The sequence below is a fragment of the Athene noctua genome, chromosome 2 (assembly GCF_965140245.1).
Source record: "Athene noctua chromosome 2, bAthNoc1.hap1.1, whole genome shotgun sequence".
Taxonomy (NCBI): Eukaryota; Metazoa; Chordata; class Aves; order Strigiformes; family Strigidae; genus Athene; species Athene noctua.
This window is the reverse complement of record NC_134038.1, coordinates 57,027,745-57,050,286: the sequence shown is the minus strand read 5'-3', so window position 1 is coordinate 57,050,286 and position 22,542 is coordinate 57,027,745. Positions and strand designations below refer to the sequence as shown.

General features: G+C 37.9%; 1 protein-coding gene across 1 annotated transcript in view; it reads right to left on the bottom strand.

Moving 5' to 3' along the window:
* Nucleotides 1–1,597: 1,597 nt before the first annotated feature.
* Nucleotides 1,598–22,542, bottom strand: part of VAPA (VAMP associated protein A) — a 35,466-nt gene continuing 14,521 nt past the window's right edge. The window contains exons 2-6 of the mRNA XM_074899229.1: nucleotides 16,861–17,013; nucleotides 8,773–8,876; nucleotides 6,705–6,785; nucleotides 4,347–4,523; nucleotides 1,598–3,385 (exon numbers count right to left, since the gene is read on the bottom strand). Of these exons, the coding sequence (XP_074755330.1) occupies nucleotides 3,227–3,385; nucleotides 4,347–4,523; nucleotides 6,705–6,785; nucleotides 8,773–8,876; nucleotides 16,861–17,013 (674 nt within the window). The 3' untranslated portion in view covers nucleotides 1,598–3,226. The remainder of the gene's footprint in view (nucleotides 3,386–4,346; nucleotides 4,524–6,704; nucleotides 6,786–8,772; nucleotides 8,877–16,860; nucleotides 17,014–22,542) is intronic.

The following is a 22,542-nucleotide window of genomic DNA, read 5'->3' as shown; positions in this document are numbered from 1 at the left end:
CTGTGAGATGGACTAAACACACCTATTCAGTATCAGCAGTCTACAGCAGTACAGAGTTCCAAAATAAAAAAGACACTACTACATTTTTAATAGTTTATTAACACTTCAACTTTTAATATCTTTGAAGAAGGCCTGAAAGATAAGTTTTGCTTATTGACTTTGTCTTTTCCCCTCTGGCAAAATGTCACCTTCCACCTCTTCCCTCCACCCTCCCTCCTCCCAAGAGGATAATGAAGTTTCAAGATAGTGTTTGGTTGCTTCTTATACATAAAATGGCTTCAATCACAGCAGCAGAAACATGCAAGCCTTGGCAACAGTGTTTGTCAACAGCTTTTAGAAAATGTGTAGAAATGCACAAATAACTTGTGCATTGATACAGATAATTTCTTAGATGAACTTCATACATATATATTTTAAGTGGGTTAAATTTGGTGCCAGAATTACTACAGAAGCTGTATCTTCTATTTAAAGTAGAATTTCTTTTTTCCCCCTGAACCATCATACTACCCTTTTTTAAAGTGCTATTTTCATAAAAACTTTAAAATACTATTTTGATACTGTATACTTGTTCTACCTTGCCCTTTTGATAAATCAGAAGAGCAAGGAGCAATGCATATTTAACTGAAGCTATGTTTTTACCCTCACACAGCTTTATGGGCATCATCATCTGATCATATCACTAGGAGCAGTGGAAAGACTGTATTTCCCCATGCTTACATACACAAGTAAGCAGGCAGACAAAGCAAGAAGTTCTAACCATTTCAGGAACAAAGACAAACAATTTAATCCATATTACATAATTCACTGAATACAGCTGATCTCATCCAAAGTGACTCCTGAGAGCAAAATAGTTTTAGCATTACATTTTATATACAGCTATGAAGGGATTACTGGAACCAAGACAGTCTCCTCATACCATTAGTAAGTACACTGGTTACGAGACCGCTGTACACTTCCACTTTGAGGACATTACTTAAACTATAACCAAGCTTTACTATGAACTGTTTGTTATTTATGAAGAAAGTTATTTCAATCTGATATTATTATTATTTTTACCTTATTTCTGCTGCCAGACAGCAAAACTTGAGTCAGCTGCATTGAGCAATGACTCTCTTTTTCTGCTCTCAAGTCCTGAAAGTGCTAGCTACCCTTGAAAACCTCCACACACTATGCTGTAAACATTTTATGGTCTTCCAGAGGATTTCCCCCCCCCCCCCTTCAACACAGGAATGTCTGCTCCGTCTGAAGCAAACTACATCCTGCACACTATTGCTTTTGTTATTTTCCACGTAATCAGTTTGGAACAGGCTATGAAAGTTTGATGGGGCAATGTGCTGTTAAAGAAAGGAAAAAAAAAAAAAAAAAAAAATCAGGAGAATTACACCATTCTGAACCAGCGGAACCAAAATAATCAAGACCTTAACATAGTTTTTCCAGTCACCAGGATGGAAGGAGACGAATGCAGACACTGGAACAAGTAATTGGAAACATCTGTGCTTGCATGCTTAAGTGAAAAGATAAGCAGTATTTGCATTTTCTTCATCATCTTCCTTGCACATATGCAAGACTTTATAAAAAAAAGTTTATCACAGAGCAATGACAGAACATGATGTAATTATGGTTTTCCTTTTTTAAAAAAAGCACTAGAAATCAAAGGCAACCAAGATAACGTACATCTTCTCCAGAACATTTTTCTCAGCTACATACGGTGTGCATATACCAAGGTCTAATACACTTAGCTGCACCACATCAAGTCAAGCTGTCCAAGAGCATACACAATTTTGCTTACAGGAGTATACCCCTTCCACAACTTTTCAGTTTACAAGTAATTCCCTGTATTGGATTATGCTTAGTCAGAAGTACAGATAATGTTTTGTTCCAATACTACTGTTTGTTTTTATGACTTACTCAGAGATGAGGCAAGACTGATTAAGTGCAGGGAAGCATTTCAGACCCCCAAAAAATGCATTCTTTAGAACTTAGCTATACAGGGTTAACACAGGTAGATTTGCCAAGAATTGCATAAAAATTATTTTCATTCTCTAAAGGTGAGCAACTGAGGCTCAACCAACTCTTCTGCATCATGGAATTCACTATGGGTGTCTGAATGATTCAACTTGCATTTTTGAGTATCTGCTAAACAGAATTACAAACCAAGTTAGTATACGTGAATTAACTACCCTTATGAAATCAAAAAATAATGTTGACTCCTGGAAGACACCCAGAAGATCCACAGATGGAACAGAAGGTTGATTATTACACTCCTGAACAATCCAAGCAAATTGTTAATATATTGAAAACATTCATGTCTGGTAATTGTACCTGCTGGATATCCAAATTACTCTGTCCCAAAACAAGACTGATATCCATCCTCTCTGTAGCTGAAAGCAGCCAGAAAACAGTTCAATTTATAAAGAAATGGAATGGAAACCGTTCCCCCTGCCCCCCCCCCTCCCCCCCAAGCTTCAGTTACAACAGTCTAAGCCAGAGACTTAAGCAAATAAACTTCAAAATAGCCATTTGTTACAAGTAGCAAATTACCATGAACAATGAACTTGTTAGGAATCCCTTCTAAGAGTACGACACACACAAACAGGCTACCCAGCAGAAAAATCTGTTAACAATTTTATTCTTTTGTAATGTTAAATATTATGGGACAGGATTGTAAGGATGAAGAACTCTCGACAACGCCTCACAAGGAATAAGAAAAATGCTGCCATGATATTAGCAAAGTAAGGTAAGGAGAAAATTTACACAGTAAGAGGCACCATCTCCCCCAGAATACCTCTTGTCATATTCCTGAATGAGTGGGATTAGCAATCTAATAAATCATTTTTCAAGAGGTAACAGCAACAGATAAAATTTTAAAGGATTATTAAAATAACATTTACAAGACTCTGAACAATTTTTGAATTCTTATTAAAACCACAGAAAGAAAGAACAATTCTTTATTTATGAATTTTCATAAAGGACTGACTGTGCAACTGACACCTGCTATTGATGACTTAATGTACAATTTTGTCCAGTAGCCGAACAGTTTGTCTTTTCAGATTGTGTTTTCTAACCGTGCGAGATCATTAAAGGCAAAGCCTGTTATGATGCTGTACACAAAAATGGCCACTTTTGGGCCATACTACCAATGAAGTGGTAGGTAAACAAATCTTTTTCTGGCCAAGAAAAAAAAAAAAGGAAGCTGCATTTTGCATGCTTCTCTCACTCATTCTTTCTACAAGATAAACTTCCCTAGAAAGAATCCAATGAAAATGGCTGCAATTACAACAAGAAGCGAAGGAAGAGAATTAGAGCCATTATCTCTGAGGGCCAAAGCTGTGGGTGATCCAGATTTATCCGAGTGCGCTACCTTTCTGAGCCTCAAGCCTTCATCCTGGGGGGGGAGGGGGGAAAAAAACACAGATGAAAAAAAAAAATTTATGAACACATCTTCTTTACAATTGTAAAAACTGAAGTCAAAGGCCAGATTTACTGGTGAAATTTAAATAAAGTTTTAAAAACCCCACAACATTACACCACACCAAAGCATAAACATAGCAAACCATAATATTTCAAGTACAGGTAATCATCTTGTCTCTCTCCTTGCTCTGGTTAAGAAAGATTCTGAAATTCTTGCTAGGTGCAACAAAGAACCCTGCTTTTACATACTATATGTCAGAACTAAATAGCAGTAATTCCTTATTATTAAGGAGAAACATCTGCTTTGTGTAGAGTGTTTCTCAAAATGTTCCAATGTCATCAGAATTACAAGTGTGGAGACATTATTCCATGGTTCTTTAAAGGGCTACCACAGCTAATGAAATTGACAAATACCCAAAAGCAAATACATAGAAAAGTGACATGAAGTCATGTATTCACTAGTTACAGGTTACTGAAATGGCACCTTTACATAAAAATACTGTAGTGTTTGCTTACCTCCTCTGGCTAAACACTAGTTCTTGTTCACTAGCAATCTGTGATACTAGATTTTACTATTTTGGATCTCATTCATTATTCTTAATTAATAATAAGGCAGTCCTGTTAAAAGCTACTAATTAGGTATCTGTGATTTAGACTTAAAGTAACCAAGCCCACCTTAAATAAGACCATTCCATTTAAGAAGAAAATTAAGTAGCTTCAGTATCTCATTCACAACAATCAAAGTTTCAATCACTGAGAATTTCAAAATATACAGTATGTACAGGAGAGTAAAATCATATTACAGATCAATCTTGACATTCTAACGGTTGTATCTACCTTCTGAAATACACATGTATTGACCTAATTACAAACGAGACATTTCAATCAAGAAGAGTGAAGCCACTTCAATATAAACACAGAAGAGCAGAACTTACTCTCAGGTGCCGATTTTCATCCGTCAGCTTCATAATCTCTGCTTGAAGTCTTTTGCACTCCTCCACTAACTTCCTTGTTTCAGTATCATTAAGTGAAACACTATGTGGTTTTGGCATCGGTCCATCCTGCTTAGATGTGTTCAGTACTGGGGCGGGTTTGCTTGCATCCATATCATTCTACAAACATTAAGAATTACTTGAGAATTTTACTTACCTAGAGAAAAATCATCCACAGCTTAAAATTGAAACAGTCCGGCTACTAATATAGTTCAATGAAGTTTATATTTACCGTAATGTGAAAAAAGACTTCTCTTACCAGTTCAATTCTGCTTAGCTCAAATATTAAAAAACAAGAAAAGAATGCACTGTTCGTATTTGGTACTACGTGCTACCGAGACAAAAATTAGTATTTTAGCTACTAACACTGACCCAGCAGTCATTCAAATCATAGCATAAAATATACCAGACAGTATTTAAACTTTAGGGAAAAAAAATAAAAGGAAGAAAGTAATCCTGCAATAGTAAGAAACAAAACAAAGTAGAGAACAGGTTATGTTACAAACTAATATGAAGTATGTATGGCACAAAAATTTTGCGCTTATACCACCTCTTACTGAAGGAGAATAAAGTACCACACAAACAGAATATAAGTCAAAGCATCTCTGAAATACACATTACTAATTTTGAATACAATTGAAAGGCCACATAAAAATCTGTGGAAAAGCCAAAAATAAAACTAAAAATCTAGTTCCCACAGCTTCGCTCAAAATATACAATGATCTTCAACGGACATTGCTAATACAGTGGATTCAGCTGTACAGTCCAGATTACCATTTGTAAAAATACAGCATTCACATGGCAATACACTCAGAAACAGCTCATATTCAGATTGTACTCCTACTTGCTAGGCTACACAGCTATGCCATTTAGACCACCACCATAGTGCATCTTTCATAACCAAAGTGGTCCAAGGTAAGTACTAAATGTAACAGAACACCTTCTAAAAGTAAAACACATACATGTAATAACAAAGCAACTAAATGTTTCAATAATTTCTTTGGTTGCTATGAAAGCAGCAGTTATTTGGTCTATAGCATCTACCTGAATTTTACACTTTTTGCAACGTAGCCATAGATAGCCTAAGAGCCAGATCCTGCTACTCCACACAAGTACTCCTAACTGGATTTTAAAAGATCAACATATTTATATCAAAAAACATCATACTGACATAGCATCTGAAAAATAACTTTACCTTACACTCCAAGAACTGTATAATGAGTGGTTGCAAAGACAGCTACTGGTCAGCTAGCAGCCTTCACAGAGACCCTTTACGCATGTAAATATTGAGATAGTTTTTACATGCAGAGATTCGTGCTGCTTTCCCCCAACACACCTTATAGACTACTGTAAAAATTAGACAGTACTAAATGAAAAGTCAAAGCCATAAACTGAATAAAGTTGTTTACAGAAATCCTACTTTAGTGCTCCAATTCACAATGCTAAAAGCAGCACCAGAAAAAAACAACCCAAAACAAAACCTAAACAACCCAAAATACACACTATTAAGATTCCATAAATTAGAATTTCAAGTATGAAAATTAAAAAAAAAAAAAATGCATAAGAATTTAGTCATACTCTGCAAAACTTTTAGGTAACCGGCAATTAACTATTATTCCAAATATCAGGCAACACAAACCAGACATCTTCAGTCTATATACAATGAAACTGTCATCTCCTACACAATTGGAACAGATTTTGTCTGAAGGCAAGAACATGAAAGGGGTAATGGAATTTACTTTTTTTGTCTGGTTATCTCTTTACCACTATCTTACAAAATGCATTTAAGGATTTCCAAAGCATGCATTAACTTCTAATCAGTACTTCCTTTTCTGATTCAACTGAATTAGAAATACCACTTTAAAATTGAAAAGCATTTAATACTTTAAAAAGCAAATGATGCAATGTACTTTTCACTGTATGCAGTATCGAAGATTTTTTTTTTAATCTGACAGTAATGAAATGTTGAAGCAAATTAATAATAAAATTAATGAATGGATAATAATTTTTGGCACTAGTCTCCATTGCTGGAGGTTTTTAAATGCAGTTGGACAGGCTGCTCCCTTTCCAACGCAAGGTTGGACCAGATGGTATTTCAAGGTCCCTTTCGATCTGGACTGTTCCATGGTTCTATGAATCCTTGAAAAGTTATATGCTGAACACACCTCATGTCTAATTTAGTACAAATTCCTACAATCCATTTAATCAAAACATCAAATAGGTTTAAAAAAAAATCAAAACAAATTTCTGTGAGATCCTACTAGTCAGTGTAGGACAGTTTCTTACTCTTTTCTTACTTACCAGTTTATCATTTTCATTGGGCATTTCAAACACACATCTCAATTTGGAGTCCATTAACTCATCAGGTTTTGCTTCTTTCCACTAAGAGAACAATTAATATAGTTACATAACATGCCAGATTCATGCAAACATCTGAACAGTTCATAAGCTTGCTCTTAGTACTTGCCTCCTACACAGCCTAATACTGTCCTTACCCTAGCTGCAATTTTCAGACTTGCTTTTGAATAGCGTTTTTTGTTCTCTTTGACTACTGCAAAGTAATGAAAGCTACAAATAATTAAGTCTGAAAATGAAAATGAGTAAACTGAATGCAAGGATGGATCCAGAGGTTTGCAGGTGATAAGGAAGCAATAATACAGCAGTTCTTCTAACAGACAATGAGGAACAAGTACCATCTGAGTTGGCTGAAGAACAAAGTTCTAGCCCTTGGTAAATGTCCATCTTGAAAGCACCAATTTTAAAGAGAAGATTGAAAGACATCTTTTAGTGACTCTATATTTAGTTCCAGAGTAAATTTATTTCATTCAATTTTTAGCCACTTTCTCCTTTTACTGCATAATAATACATTACAGTTTGGGCCTAGAGAATTTTTCAAAGCTGTTTACAAAAAACATTTTAAATTCTAATGGTTATCAATGTATTTAAATAGTTGTGAAATATGCTGAAATCTCCCTGCTCAGTGGACAATTAACTTTCAAAGCATACACTTCATGTGGTTGCCTGAGGCTCACAGACTCATCTGAAGACTGCAGCAATTTTTCCAACAACAGGTCCTCTGAAATTACCTCAGAATTGCTGGTTGAACAGACCAGAATATTCAGGCTTTCTATAACATCCTTCTGGTTTTTTGTTGTTGTCGTTCTTTTTTTCAGTGGCATTAGTTGTACAGTGACTTCTAACTACTGATTTTGTGCAAGATCTGTTTGTCAGTATTCTATACTTGAACACACTAAGACAGATTTGAAAGGTATTTCTAAAGAGGATTTTTATATCCTCACCAAATAGTTATGCTTCACTTACCGCACATAGCCAAGAGCTATCAGAGCATATTAAGAAAAAGTAAACCTGACCAGCAAGGAAGAGACGTTAACTTTCTAGCTACATGTCTCAAAATCTTAACAAAATCTAAAACCGTTTTCCACTGTTTCCAGTGAAGAGTGATGCCACCACAGTTTTTGCCTTTACATGAGGGGACAGAGCCTAAACTCATAGCAGACTAGTGGATTTCAGTGACGTATAAAACCTCATCCTCATCCTTTGTTTCACCTCTCCTCTGCCTTGAGTGAGCACTGAACGTACCTGTGTAAACTCAGGCATTCCTTAAAACAGACTCTAGAGACAGAAGGCTGTGTATCATTTCCTCCACCCTAATATATATATATGCTTACGTCAGTCCACATACACCCTAAAGGGCATGTTTTGACAACTGAAGACTTCCTTCCAATTGCTGCCAGCTTGTAACGTCAGAAACAGGTGTCTTTACTTTTAAACTAACAAGCACAAACCTAAGTATCTTCTTTCTAAATCTTTCATCAGACCAATCCTGTCAAAGAACTGAATCTACATGTTCTATTAAAACAGAAAATAAATCTATCATTTGTGCTGTGTTTAGCCATTTGGTGTCTTGCAGAGAGAGACATACCTTAGTTTTCCAAATGTTTTAAATCCATTTTAATCCCACTCAACATTTCACTTAAAATACTTTTCAGAACAAATGCATCCATTTCATATAGATTCAGGCTTGTTGTTTAAGTACACTTGAGTCCTTCAAATACAACCTGTTTATCCCCTTCAGATTAGTTGCATATAAGGTACAACGTGCCCTTATTTTAACACTGAACTGACTTTAGACTCACTATTTCCATTCAACCAGTTCATTAGGCAACTTCTAAGAACTGAGCTTGTATTTAATATTAAAAACTCTGAATCACATATGGAAGTCATTACTTGTTTACAGAAAACCCAATTCTTCTCCAAAATTAAACTGGAAAAACATAATTCATTTACATTTAAGCCTGAATTTTTAAGAACAAAAAAACAACAGTCACTGTACCCCATTTTTACTTACCACTGCTTCCATATCTGAAATATTTGGTGGTGCATAGGTTGTTTGTACCATAAACTTGTGTTTACTCTTCTCATTTGGGTCATAGTCAAAAGGCTGCAGCATTACTGTTCAAAAGAAAAAATAAAGCATAAAACTGATTCTTCAGCTAATCACTGTAACAATCACACTATCCACTTCAGATTTCCCTCTCACTGAACAGATACTGAAAGTTAAAATACAAAGGCAGTGTTGAAAGTAGAGCAGATGTACACCGTAGCAACAGGTACTGAAAGGAAAAAGTTTTTCAGTCTGGTGTAGCTGACATGATTTTCTCCATAACCACTATAGCTAGAAGGCATTTCCTATACACAGCTATGAACAATCAGATCCTGTAAGACAACAAAACAAAAAAAAAAAAATCACCACACCACAGAACTTTTCTTTGGAATAAACACATTTCATGATTAAGTGAATGCAAAGTTCATGATGATAGTTACTCAGGGGAAAGAAAGAAAAAAAAAAAAAAGGAAGACAACCTACCTCAGTAGACCATCAAGCGGTGGGGCAAGTTCAACTGACTTCTAAAGGTGTATTAATGCTGGGAGCAAAACTACTAAAATAGTTCATTCAAACTACTGTTATTATAGAAGGTGAAGCTGCCTAGGGCTTTAATAATACATCCACTTTCAAACTGAGCTCTTTAAAAAAAAATTATAGTGATTAGTTATGTACTAACTACACCACACATTTTACTCAAGCTTTAACATTCTTAAACATAAGTCCAGTCCCAGAAGTACTCCACTTTAATTCTATTGCAAGTTTTGGGCCTCCACCACATTTTACCAGTGAAGAAAGAGGGATGGGATTCAAAATCAAATTCCCTGTAAAGGCAGCTTTAAGTGAAACATTAAAGTAAAACTCATAATACCCACTCCTTGCATTTTATCTTATGTATTTTCATGCTGAAATTTCAGCTTTCAACATCCTGTAATGCACATTTTTTAAAAAAAATAAAAAACCTTCTGGATGAAAACAGACCTTTTTGACACAACATAGTTTGTTCTACAAGTACCAGAGGTAGAGTGTACAAGCGTTTTGGACTTCCTGAATGACCTTTTTCCTGTACTTTCAGCTTTCCAAAGTTGAAAACTATGGGTCAAGATCAGAAACTCTTGTTTCTGAAGTTATTATTTTGAAATGTGCACACGCTCAGTGAAACAAATTACACCACTAACAGTATTTATAGCCTCCATTATTTCTACAGCACTACAATACTTCAAATGAAAGATTTAATTAAAGAAGCACAGTACCTTCATCCATCCAAGTTGTACAATGCCATCCAGGAGCAGACTGTGTTTTCACACCACATAGCAATTGTCCAGGTCACCCTGGCATCACTATTTTTTGTGTGTTTTTTTTAGTTCAAATGGACTGAAATAACATGATGTGTGTGATACAAACCAGGAGATTTGAACCTTTACAGGATAGCTCCATATCCAGGGGCATAATATAAGGGTTTGCAGAAATACGTGAATACACAAGGTTTGTTAAAGTAGTGTTGGGGGCCTACCAAAGCAAAGAGAAAGATACACAACCAGCAGAGTCTACCTCCAACCGTATAGTCTATCTGAAGTGGACCCTCAAAGAAACTATCATGCTCACCCCCTTGTCTTCTCTCAGAGACAATTAGTTGCCTTACAACTAATTCTCCAGATGGGAGAACAGGATCACACAAGTTAGATTTATATGTGTATATGGCTACACTTGCAACTTGGTCTACCAGAAGACAAGGACTCAGAGTGAACTGTAGAGATAAATTATCTGCCAGTGTACATACACTGGTCTTCCACTGAATGGGAATTCCAGTTGGTATCTTGCAGATACAAAATTAAACAAAATTATACAAAATTAAAGAGAAGCTGAAGTAGTTTCAGATTTAAAAAAACCCCAAGAATTACATTTATGGAGTCCTATCAACAGGTATCTGTATATTTATCTATTTTACAGTAATGAAAAAGCTAGAGCAGAAACACTGATTTAGCTACAAAAACACAATTCTGCTCTGAACAATCTTTCCATATATTCTAAACCAACTCAGATTTCAATACTGTTACAACAATTCACTTTTCCATAATTCTAAATTTTCATTATAGTTCAACATGCTTCCCTTCACACAGTGAGTAAATTCTTCACGGTAAGACTGAACTGCATTAGTTTATTTTATAAAGTACAATATCAAAATTACTAACTTGGCCTTTCCAAATTCACTAGCACCTAATAAAATAAATTACTTCTAAATTTAATTACACTGCCACCTAACTTTAGGCCTTAAACACTAGTTACAAGTTGCATGTGTTTGCTACAGGATGGTTCTATTTTTTTTTTCCTTAAATGTTACGTACAGCATAATCAAAGGATAAGTGAATAGTCTGAATCAGATATATTTCACAGATAAAGCACATAAAGGAATTGCAGTATTTGACGTGCTTTCAAACAGGCCTACTTGGAAAGGTTTAAAAAGTCAAGTTTCCTTAATCATTGGTCTCACTGTGACCCAAAACATAACTGATCAAACTAAACACTTCTTTCAGGTAAGGATGCTATAGCAATTTATATCTAAGAATTGTTCCACCAACAGACTACTGAATAGCGCACCGTACTTCAGTTTTCTAAAGCCAGCGGAACAGATGGAGTAACCTGAAAGATTGCAAAGCTAGCTTTCCATCATCAGAGAAACTCTTCACCTGACAGAATCCCTGGATAACTAAATAAACTTTATGTTCTTTGACCACTCAGTAACAACTGAAAATCTGATTGAAAAGCAGCAGAAAAAGACAATTCACAACTTCGAAGTTCTTCAAGCTCCTCATGGTTTTAAGTAATCATGGAAAAATCTCATTAATACATGAAGCCACAGTTTTCAACATGTTCTTGGAATCCTTGAGTAGTCCAGAGATCACACCTAGGGGACCTGCAACAAACACTTATGAAAGCAAGACTCTTGTTAACAGGCCTAGGTTTTCTACACAGGAGGGTTTATCTCCACAAAAAACCCCCCCACAAACTTAAAGGGGTCTGAAAGCCAGAAGGAAGAACAGTAACAAGTAACAGTAACACGCTGTTAAGGAAGAAGAGTAACACATTATATTCTGAAAAGAAATCAACAAGCAACCACCATTAACAAGTTGACAACAAGCAATAGACAATATAACAATAGCTAATAAAGGACATCAAGGTAAAGAATAACGTTTTACCAAATTAGCATTTTTTGAAAAAATTATCTAAACATGGCTGAAGAAGGTCACCTTGTGATTCACAATTGAATGATAAACAAAATGCTTATGGACTTCCTTAAAATGACTGTTGAATCACATAAACAATTAATTTAAAACCTGGCTTGACTCTGAATCGGCACAATGCATTATACAGGCTGAAGACAGCTAACACTATCTCAACATTTAGCTTTGAACATGGAGTTTTGGCCCATGGTATCCTACGGTGTTTCTCTGCACAACAATGTGAGAGAAGTTTCTTTTTAATTATATGAAAGATGAGTCAGCACCAAAAACATTCCGTTGAGGGATTAATGAGACAAAGTGGGTCACCAGAAAAATTATCTGGGTACTTGGCTTACCAAGTGACCCAAAAGAAATTATATGCTTAAAAACAAAAAGATGAAGCTGACATTTCGGGGAAGAGAACTTAATTCTGAAAAGCATTGTGGAGTCATTATAACTAAACTGACTGCACATGAAAGCATCTTGGGGTCACGGTAGTCAAATAACTGCATGAGAATCCAGTAATACAGAAAAAGGGATAACAAAGATTCCCTGCTATGCAAACTGAAGAGTTGAGCAGTATGACACACTTCCCCTTTATTGGTGAACCTGAGGCTGAAATGTTGTTTATAGCTCCAACATTGCCTCATTTAAAAAACTGAAATATTCAAAGCATTAAAAGGATGATTTGTAACCACAAAACCATATTTTACAATAGGCAAATGACATACTTCAATCTATTTGATTCCCTGACAGTCCAGGAATATCTTTGACTGTGATGCATGACTATACACGGGAAAGATCCCTGATATCAGATCAAACACACCGTTAAGACAAAATGGCTGTAAGCTGAAGATGGAAATACAGTAGGCTTGACTATTAGAATCTTGAACCAATTCCCAACAAAACCATCTTTCATCCACAAGATGCTGGACTGTCCAGGGCAAGCAACACTAAAAGTTTATCCTATCATTACAGTATTAGAACAGTGCAGTATCAGAACAGTATCACTGAACAATTTGGGTGGGAAGGGACCTTAAAGATGCTCTAGTTCCAAAACCCCTGCCATGTGCAGGGACACCTTCCACTGGACCAGGCTGCTCAAAGCCCCGTCCAACCTGGCCTTGAACACTGCCAGGGAGGGGGCAGCCACAGCTTCTCTGGGCAACCTGTTCCAGTGCCTCACCACCCTCACAGGAAAGAATTTCTTCCTTATCTCTAACCCCAACTCTCTCAGCCTGTCCTCATAAGAGAGATGCTCCAGCACCCTGATCATCTTCATGGCCTCCTCTGGACCTGCCCAAGCAGGTCCATGTCCTTCTTATGTTGGGAGCCTCAGAGCTGGACACAGCACTCCAGGTGGGGTCTCACAAGAGCAGAATGGAGGGGGAGAATCACCTCCCTCAACCTGCTGGTCACGCTTCTTTTGATGCAGCCCAAGATATGATTGGCCCTCTGGGCTGTAAACGCACACTGTTGGGTCATGTTGACTTTCTTGTCAACCAAGACCCCCAAGTCCTTCTCTGCAGAGCTGCCCTCAATCCACTCATCACCCAGCCTGTATTTGTGTTTGGGACTGCCATGACCCACATGCAGGACCTTGCACTCGGCCACGTTGAACTCCATGAGGTTTGCACAGGCCCACACCTCTCAAGCCTGTCCAGGTCCCTCTGGATGCCATCCCTTCCCTCCAGCTTGCTGACCACACCACACAGCTTGGTGTTATCAGCAAACTTGCTGAGGGGGCACTCAGTCCCACTGTCCATGCCATCAACAAAAATGTTAAACAACACCTGGTCCCAACAGCGACCCCTGATGAACGTCACTCGTCACTGCTCTCCATTTGGACATCGAGTCATTAACCACAACTTTTTGAGTGCAACCATCCAGCCAATTCCTTATCCACCAAATGGTCCATCCATCAATCCATATGTCTCCAATTTAGAGGCAAGGATGTCATGTGGGACAGTGTCAAAACCTTTGCACAACTCCAGGTAGATGACATCAGTTACTCTTCCCTTCTCCACCAATGCTGTAACCCCACCATAGAAAGGCACAAAATCTGTCAGGCACAATTTACCCTTAGTGAAGCCACATTAGCTGTCACCAATCAACTCCTTGTCTTCCACATATCCTAGCACAGTTTCCAGGAGGATCCACTCCATGATCTCACCAGGCACAGAGGTTAAGTCTGACTGGCCTGTAGTTCCCCAAGTCTTCCGTTTTTCCCTTTTTAAAAATGGGGGTTATGTTTCCCCTTTTCCAGTCAGTGGGAACTTCACCCAACTACCACAGCTTCTCAGATATGATGGGTACTGGCTTAGCTACTTCATCCACCAGTTCCCTCACGAACCACAGGTGCATCTCACCAGGTCCCACAGACTTGTGCACCTTCAGGTTGCTCAGATGGTCCCAAACCTGATCTTCTCCTACAGTGGGTGGTTCTTCATGCTCCCAATCCCCACCTTTGCCTTCCACAACTTGGGCAGTGTGGTTGGAGCACTTGTCCATGAAGACTGAATCAAAAAGATCACTAAGCACCTCAGCTTTCTCCATATTCCATGTAACCAGCTCTCTTATTTCCTTCCGAAGAGGGCTCACATTGTTCCTAGTCTTGCTTTTACCATCAATGTACCTATAGAAGCTTTTCTTGTTGCCCTTGATATCCCTGGCCAGATTTAATTCTTTCAGGGCTTTGGCCTTCCTAATCCGATCCCTGACTAGTGTCCTTACTTCCACCCTCTGTAGGCTTCCTTTTTGTGTCTGAGCTTGTCCAGGAGCTCCTTGTTCATCCATGCAGGCTTCCTGGCAGTCTTACATGACTTCCTCTTTGTCAGGATTCATTGTTCCTGAGCTTGGAGGGGGTGATCCTTGAATATTAATCAGCTTTCTTGGGCCCCTCTTCCCTCCAGGGCTTTATCCCATGCTGCTCTGTCAAGCACATCCCTGAAAGGCCACAGTCTGCTCTCCTGAAGTCCAGGGTAGGGAGTTTGCACTGCACCCTCCTCACTGCCCTCAGGATCTTGAACTCCATCATTTCATGGTCACTGCAGCCAAGGCTGCCCTTGAGCTTCACACTCCCCACCAACTCCTCCTTGTTGGTGAGAAAAGGGTCTAGCATAGCAGCTCTCCTCATTGGCTCCTCTGTCACTTGGAGAACAAAGTTACCATCAGTGCATTCCAGGAAACTCCTGGATTGTTTATGTTCTGCTGTGTTGTCTCTCCAACAGATATGAGGGTGGCTGAAGTCCTCCATGAGGACCAGGGCTTATCAACATCAAGCTACTCCTGTCTGTCTATAAAGGGTCTGGTCTGCCTGGTCAGGTGGCCTGTAGCAGACCCCCACTATAATATCTCCTGTCCTTTAATCCTGACTCATGAGCTCTCAGTCGACTCCTCATCCATGCACTCCAGCTGGTCACTGACATAGAGGGCGACATCCCCTCTGTCACATTCTACAGATCATATTAGGTTAGAAAACTGATGTCTCTCCTACAAGGAAAGTTACCCTATGTTTTTAATCAATCATAAAGTTTTCCTGAGTTATTCCTTGCAACATTTGAACATATCACTAGAAGCTTCTTTTAAACTTCCCAAAGGGTGTAAGGATATGAATCTGAAAAGCTTTGAGGATTGCCCCATGTTTGCATTTTGCTTTGCTGCAGCTCTCAAAAGGTTCTATAAAATCAGCTTTCTAGACTTGGGAGATCCTGGAGCTCACAGCTGTACTGCTTGTAATCGCCATAACCTATAAAACCACAGCATATAAAAAGAGGATTCCCCTCTCTCCAAATTGGGAAATACAGTAGGTAGAGAGAAATGAAAGAGTTTCTCACCTCTTACAGCCACTGGCTTGAGAATCCCCTTTATTTTGGAGATTCCTACCTCAAAACAATTGGGAGAATCACCTACAAAGATCATTTACCAAATCAGAAGAATGATACCTAGTCATTTCCCATTTTCTTGAGAATGTCTGCTCCCACAATTACTAACACCTGGTCTTTTTGACATTGTACAGTCCAGTATAGGATTGGGCCATTACACATCCAGCTATTAAAACACTGTGGATTGTCAGAATGAAGTACGTAAGCCAAACCTGCATGGAGTTTCATGAAAAAAAAAAAAGAAAATATTGTCTGGCTTCAGGGCTCACACTCTGCTCAAAAGTAAGGATTGTTTTTTTATTCCCCTTACCCAAAAAACAAAAACACAATAAGGAGAGAATCTCTCCTTACAGATTACAGATTACTCTCTCTACAGTGGAACACACAAGATTTTTTTCCAAATTTAAGGGCTACACACTGCTCCACCTACCTAAAAAGACAGAAAATACAGGGTTTTTAAAGCAATTTAATGATTACCACTTAACATATACTACTGTGATAAATGGAAGAATTATGAAACAATAGAGTCCAGCACCAAATACTATGGTCAAAACAACTGGCCTACAATTGTGAATGAATTTTAATTTTAAATGCAACAAACAGTCAAATGTTAAACTTTAAACACATCAGAGCAGTCAAACAATACCCTACTTCAAAATATAAAGCATGAATATAGTAGTCTGAAGGCAAAGGTACTGTTAATATCACTGCCCATTTCCAACTTTCTTTTCCACCGTTTTAGAGAGCTGTCGAGAAATGTGACAAACAGCAAATATTTCTGTATGGAAGATTTGTCACAGATCATTGCAGCTCTACATCAAACTGACATTACCCTAATGAAGAACAGTTTTATTTTTTAAAAAGCTGACAAACTTCAAATTTCTCTAAGGGAACTTTGTGAAAGGCCTAAAAAGGTCTAAAGCACAACTGCACATATCTGTTTTTACCTGAAACAATAACAGATGATCCTGGATCAATAATTCCACTGTTCGGCCTCACACAGTACCGACGAGGTGCTGTGGTCTTCACTTTGAAGCATACTTTTCTATCTGATGGATTTCGTAGTTTAAGATTGGTAGTTACTACATCTGTAAAGGGACCTGAAAAAAAGGTTGGTTTTTTAAATATGCATGTATCTCTGGGAAAGAAATCTGTTTATACGGTACAAATTACTCTTAAAATCTAACTTGATGGCAACAAACTTCTAAACCCAAGTTAAACCTTACATCTGTCAAGCACATATACTGTTACATGCAAAGCACACTCTACCACCTTAGTTCTAATAATATACATTACAGCAATGAATAAATAACTCTTAAACAGTATTACAGTCTCAAGCTGCTAGCCCAAGAAGTTCATACATACATATGCTAATCTTACCAAATCATTCTTAACATTTTAAATACCTAGAAGGTAATGGTCATATGCAAAAGTCAATTTTGCTCAATTTTAATTTAGGCGTAGAGGCAACATGTACTTTGGAAGTCTTTCAACTGTTTCAAGAAAGAAAAGGCTGTGATATTGAAACAAACTACCGTTCTTGAGATTTTAACTTCTGTTGCATTTCTGAGCTACCACAGTCTTGACAGTAACAGACAACCACCTCATCTTTTAAAACAGACAAGGGAGATGATACTCTGTTTATGCATATACTCTAACTGATCCATAGAAAATAAGTTGTAGTTGTCGTATTTACGTATTCAATGCAGCATATTCTCTAAACTGTGTTTATGTTAAACCATCAGGATAGGAATTGCCTCTAGGACTGGATTGGACAACAGGCATAATTTCAACGTCAAGCTGCAAAAGCACATCTTCCAAGAGAGATCATCTCTATGTGATGCCATACAGTAACAGCACAAAAAGCAAGTAAGGTTCACAGTGTTTTCAGATGTGTTAATCTCCCTTATGCTTGTGTCATCTGAAAGCAAGACTGCACAGGCACTAGAAGAATGTAACTTAGAAAAAAGAACTTCACGTGAACATGAAATTTATTCAATAATATTTCATGTGTACATTAACTTAAGAACCTTCTGTTCTTTAAAAAATACACATTAAATTACTACAGAATAATTTTCATCAGTATTGAAAACATAACAGCCAATCTTCCATTAAAAAAAACACCAAACCAAACAACAACAAAAAACAACAACAACAACAACAAAAAACACAAAGAAAGCAAGCAAACTTTAGATTAAATTGGATGAAAAATATATGTGATATGAACAAGCGGCAAGGTACAACAAAATGACTAATTGCATGAGACAAAGGAAATCAATTATTTTCTGAACACTTTATTCCACAGAGGTGTCAGACTCTCTAAAGGAAATGGCACTGTCCACTATCAAACATGTTACTACACTAGAGGGCTCACTATCTGACCAATGTCTTTGCTTCTGTAACTCTCATTCCAAATCCTTGATTTTAAAAGTGTGCTAAACAGAACCTTGACACAAAACACCAAGATACAAATCAATAAAGGACTAAAACATGAATTACTGAGATGTAGATGAAGATGCATTTGAGCTAGGTTTACATTCAATGAGACCCTTTAGAGAAAACAGAAACTGTTACTTGTCCGAAGCTTCACTTCTAATCTGGTTTATACAGTGGATGAAATAGTCACTCCTCTCCATCTAAGCAAATGTGACACAGCCCCCAAGAGGAAGATTTACAAAACTACTTCAAGGTTTCCTGCCACTTGCCTCTTGATGCCTTTTGCAGGATCCAGTTGCATTTACTTATAGAGTGTGATCCAAAAATAACTCCCATCACCCATACCACAAGCGGAACTAAAATCAGGCAGCTGAATAATCCTCTAAATCTCAGACTAGTGATACACTCAGAAAAGACCAAATATTTATTTTTTCAAACTACACAAACATTTTTAAAGAAGTTATTCTGAGAGCTTTAGTAATAACCATCTAGGCATTGTCTTTGCAGTGCCCAGTGGTATACAAGCACCTTAAATCTGGCTTTCAAAGCTGTGTGTTGTTTTCTTTTTAACTGCAACTCTAGAAAACCTGGGGAGCTCTGCTTCTCAATCTTCTCAACTACTATTACTAAGGAATCTTTGCTCAATGGAAAAAAAGCTCAGTTCAGAGGCTCATTTTGAAAGGCACAGTCATCAAGAAAAGGAGCTATGCTATGCAAAAATAGCTTACTTCAAGGCAAAGAAGCAGTGAATTTATAAACTGACGATAAACTGTTTTTTAAACTTTTTTTAAAAAAGGTTTTCTGTTTCTTTTGAGACATGAAAAGTCCCCTCATAGCGCATAATAATAACAGGATTCAAAATACTCTTCAGACTATTCTGATATTTACTGTCAGTTCTAACACCACAGATATTTTTTTTTTTAAAATCTGCTTTTGTTCCCCAGGTGCATGAATGCAGTGACCTCCTTTGCATTTCCTGAATACTTCCCAAAAAAGAGCTTTTAGCTCAGGGACATTTTTTAGTGTCAGATGTTTCTTTCAGAGTGGACTGAAATCTTTTTTAAGGTCTAGAGCACCCTTCTGTCACCTGCTTTCTAAAAGCTTTAAAGAAAAAAAAGAGGTATAAAGACTCTCAAGACTCGCAACCATAAAATTTAATACGTAGCGGGTAACAAACTGGTGCACAAAAGGAAAAGATGACTGAATTTCACTGTTTTTGCAGAACCCAGCTATTTTGGTAGTCAGCACTGACAGACAGCACTGATCTGAGTATGGACAGGAAGGAGCAGACACAAAGATAGTAAATCAGAAAAATGTATCTATTACCATTCAGAGGAGCTGCACGATCTAAAGTAGCATGACATATGCTTCAAAAAAGAAACCATGCAACAGCAGAAGAGGATTCTGGAGTTCCCACTCACAGAAACATAAATACCATTACCCTCGGGGGAGTGCAGAAAAAAAAAAAGTACAAGCTGGTACTAACAGCCTGAGTGCAAAACCCTAAATCATGACAGTTCCTTGCAAAAAACAAGAGAAGTGGGGGGAGAGGGACAACCAGGAAGGAGAAACGTTTTAGGCCATGCCACACAGGCCACATCTAAACAAGGAAAAGAACAAAGATGGATACAGGCATTTTGCACATGCATCAAGATGGTCAAATGGATGCCAACTTCATCTCAGAAAACACAGCTACACTAGGACAGCCTTATACTCTCAAAAATAACATCTTGCTGCTTGCATGGCAATCAGGCCAAAGATGGTTTTTAATTTGAGCACTTAAAACCTCAGACGGGCTCGTGTCTAACTGTACCCACCACACAAAATACCTCCTAAGTACTCATCTACTTTTGTTTGTCAAATACTTCCACCGTAAACTGATTAAGACTATGTCGTATTTGCACAACTTAAAGACTTCTGGATCTGCAACTAGGGTTTTCAGAAGCTGTGGTAATTTAATAAAATCCTCAAGCTATATTGATGTAACTATGATGTCTAATGACAGAAGATCACTGCTTTATAAACCTGTAATTTCAATCTAACAACCTCTGGGAGTCAGAGCTACTTTAAAAGGGACAGGGAGTTCAGCAACCCACTTAGAAGTGTAAGTTCAAGACACCAATTACAGCATCTTCCTAGAATAAAAGTTGTGAGAGTGCAAGGTTATTTCAACTGTTTTGAATGGAGCAGTGACAATCGATGCAGAGATCTTTCCTGGGTTTTTGACTTACGAAGGTATTAGAAAACACCTGCCTAATCACATTCAGAGATACTAGAGAAGTCCAAAACCATTATGTACTGAATTTCTATTTCGGCAATTTTACAGTGCAGCCACTGCAGCACTAATGCTGGGATTGCCTCTGGCAACTATGCATCTCAGACTACAGCAACTAGTGGGCAGTAGAAAATGACACAGATTCTGCAGAGACAGTTTCCACTGCTGAAACACAGTGCCAAGTTTCCTGGCTTGCCACAGGCTTGCCAGTTACACTGCAGTAAAAACAAAATAGTATGTATTACTGGACAAGTAGGACTTGCACAGAGATCTTTTTGATCAACAGTATAATTTTCTCTTCAAATTCAGGTCTCCTTCAGTTCCTTGGCTCCAAAAGTCAACTTCCTACCGCCTGGGATGGTCAAACGTAAGGGAAAAAATTATGACTTGATTATGTCTTTCTAAGGTGAGAAGGAAGAGCTTAGACAAACCTCAGCCTGTAGAACCCTGGGAAAGTTGAGATCACTGTTAGTATCGAGCAAACAAAGAACTTCTGAGAAGCAGACAGGTTTGGTTATCAAGAAGTTCCATTCAGAATTACTAAGGCTGCCATAAGGTACACACAGAGCCTGTCACAGAATATCACCTCTACCTAAAATTGGACAAGAAATTATCATTTTATAAAATAACATAAAATCTTTGATAATTAGCAGGCAGCTAACTTGTAGAGTTGTACAAAAATGAGCATGCATTATTAAACAAATTCAGCAGCATTTCAGATGAAACAGCCTAAGTGTTATTGTCCCCTTTGATTTAAGACACTGAATTGTAGCTGTTATAAAGCTAATACCTAAGATGACTCTGCCAGAAAGCACTATTTCGTGCACAGAACTAAAGTTTATCTAAGCTGTAAACTGGCACAGTAAAGTGAGATATTCAACCACATCTAAAAACAATATAAGTACACATAAAAAAAGTACACAGACTGGCAAAAGGAATCCAAACTCCTTAAGATGTTTAAGTTACAGTGCTAACTTCAAAAACTATTGGGATTATATGCTTTAAGTGGGATGCTTTTTCACAACTGCTTCATCACCTCTGAAATTCCAAAAGCACTTGAAACATACAGAGCACTTCAAGGCATCTTTACCGAAACAAACTCAGGCAGGGTACTTTTCTTTCAGTGCACCTTAAAGTCAGGCTGGGCAGGCAAAGAAAAATAATTTACTGCATTTGCCAATTCGAGACCTAATGAAAGATGAAGGGAGTTAAAATCAGCAGGATAAAAACTAGCATAATAATATAAAGCCAGCAAGACAAATTTTGAGAACAAGTTAGCTGACTTTTACGACAGACCTGACAGGAACAGAGGAGTAAGATCTCCATCAACTCATTCTGCTAGAATTAGAAGTAACAATGGAATAAAGGCAAATTAACATAGCCCCATGTAATCTCCATTTGTATGATGTAATAAAAATTTTTTAATTAAGCCTAAAGGTAAGTGTTTTTCTTTCCCATCATTTGACACAGCAATCACAGAATGGTTGAGGTTGGGAGGGACCTCCAGAGGTCATTTGGGCCAAACCCCCCGCTCAAGCAGGAACACACAGAGCCAGTTGCCCAGGACCATGTCCAGACAACTTTTGAATATCTCCAAGGATAGAGAGTTCACAGCCTCTCTGGGCAACCTCTGCCAGCACCCAGTCATCCTTACAGTAAACAAAGAAAAAGCATTTCCTGAAGTTCAGAAGGGACCTCCTGTGTTTCAGGTTGTGCTCATTGTCTCTGGTCCTGTCATTGGGCACCACTGAAAAGAGCCTGGCCCTGTCTTCTTTGCACCCTCCCTTCAGGTACATATGATGATGAGGTTCCCCTGAGTCTTCTCCAGGCTGAACAGTCCCAGCTCTCTCACGCTCTCCTCATAGGAGAAGTGCTCCAGTTCCTTCATCAGTTTTGTGGCCCTTCACTGGACTCTCTC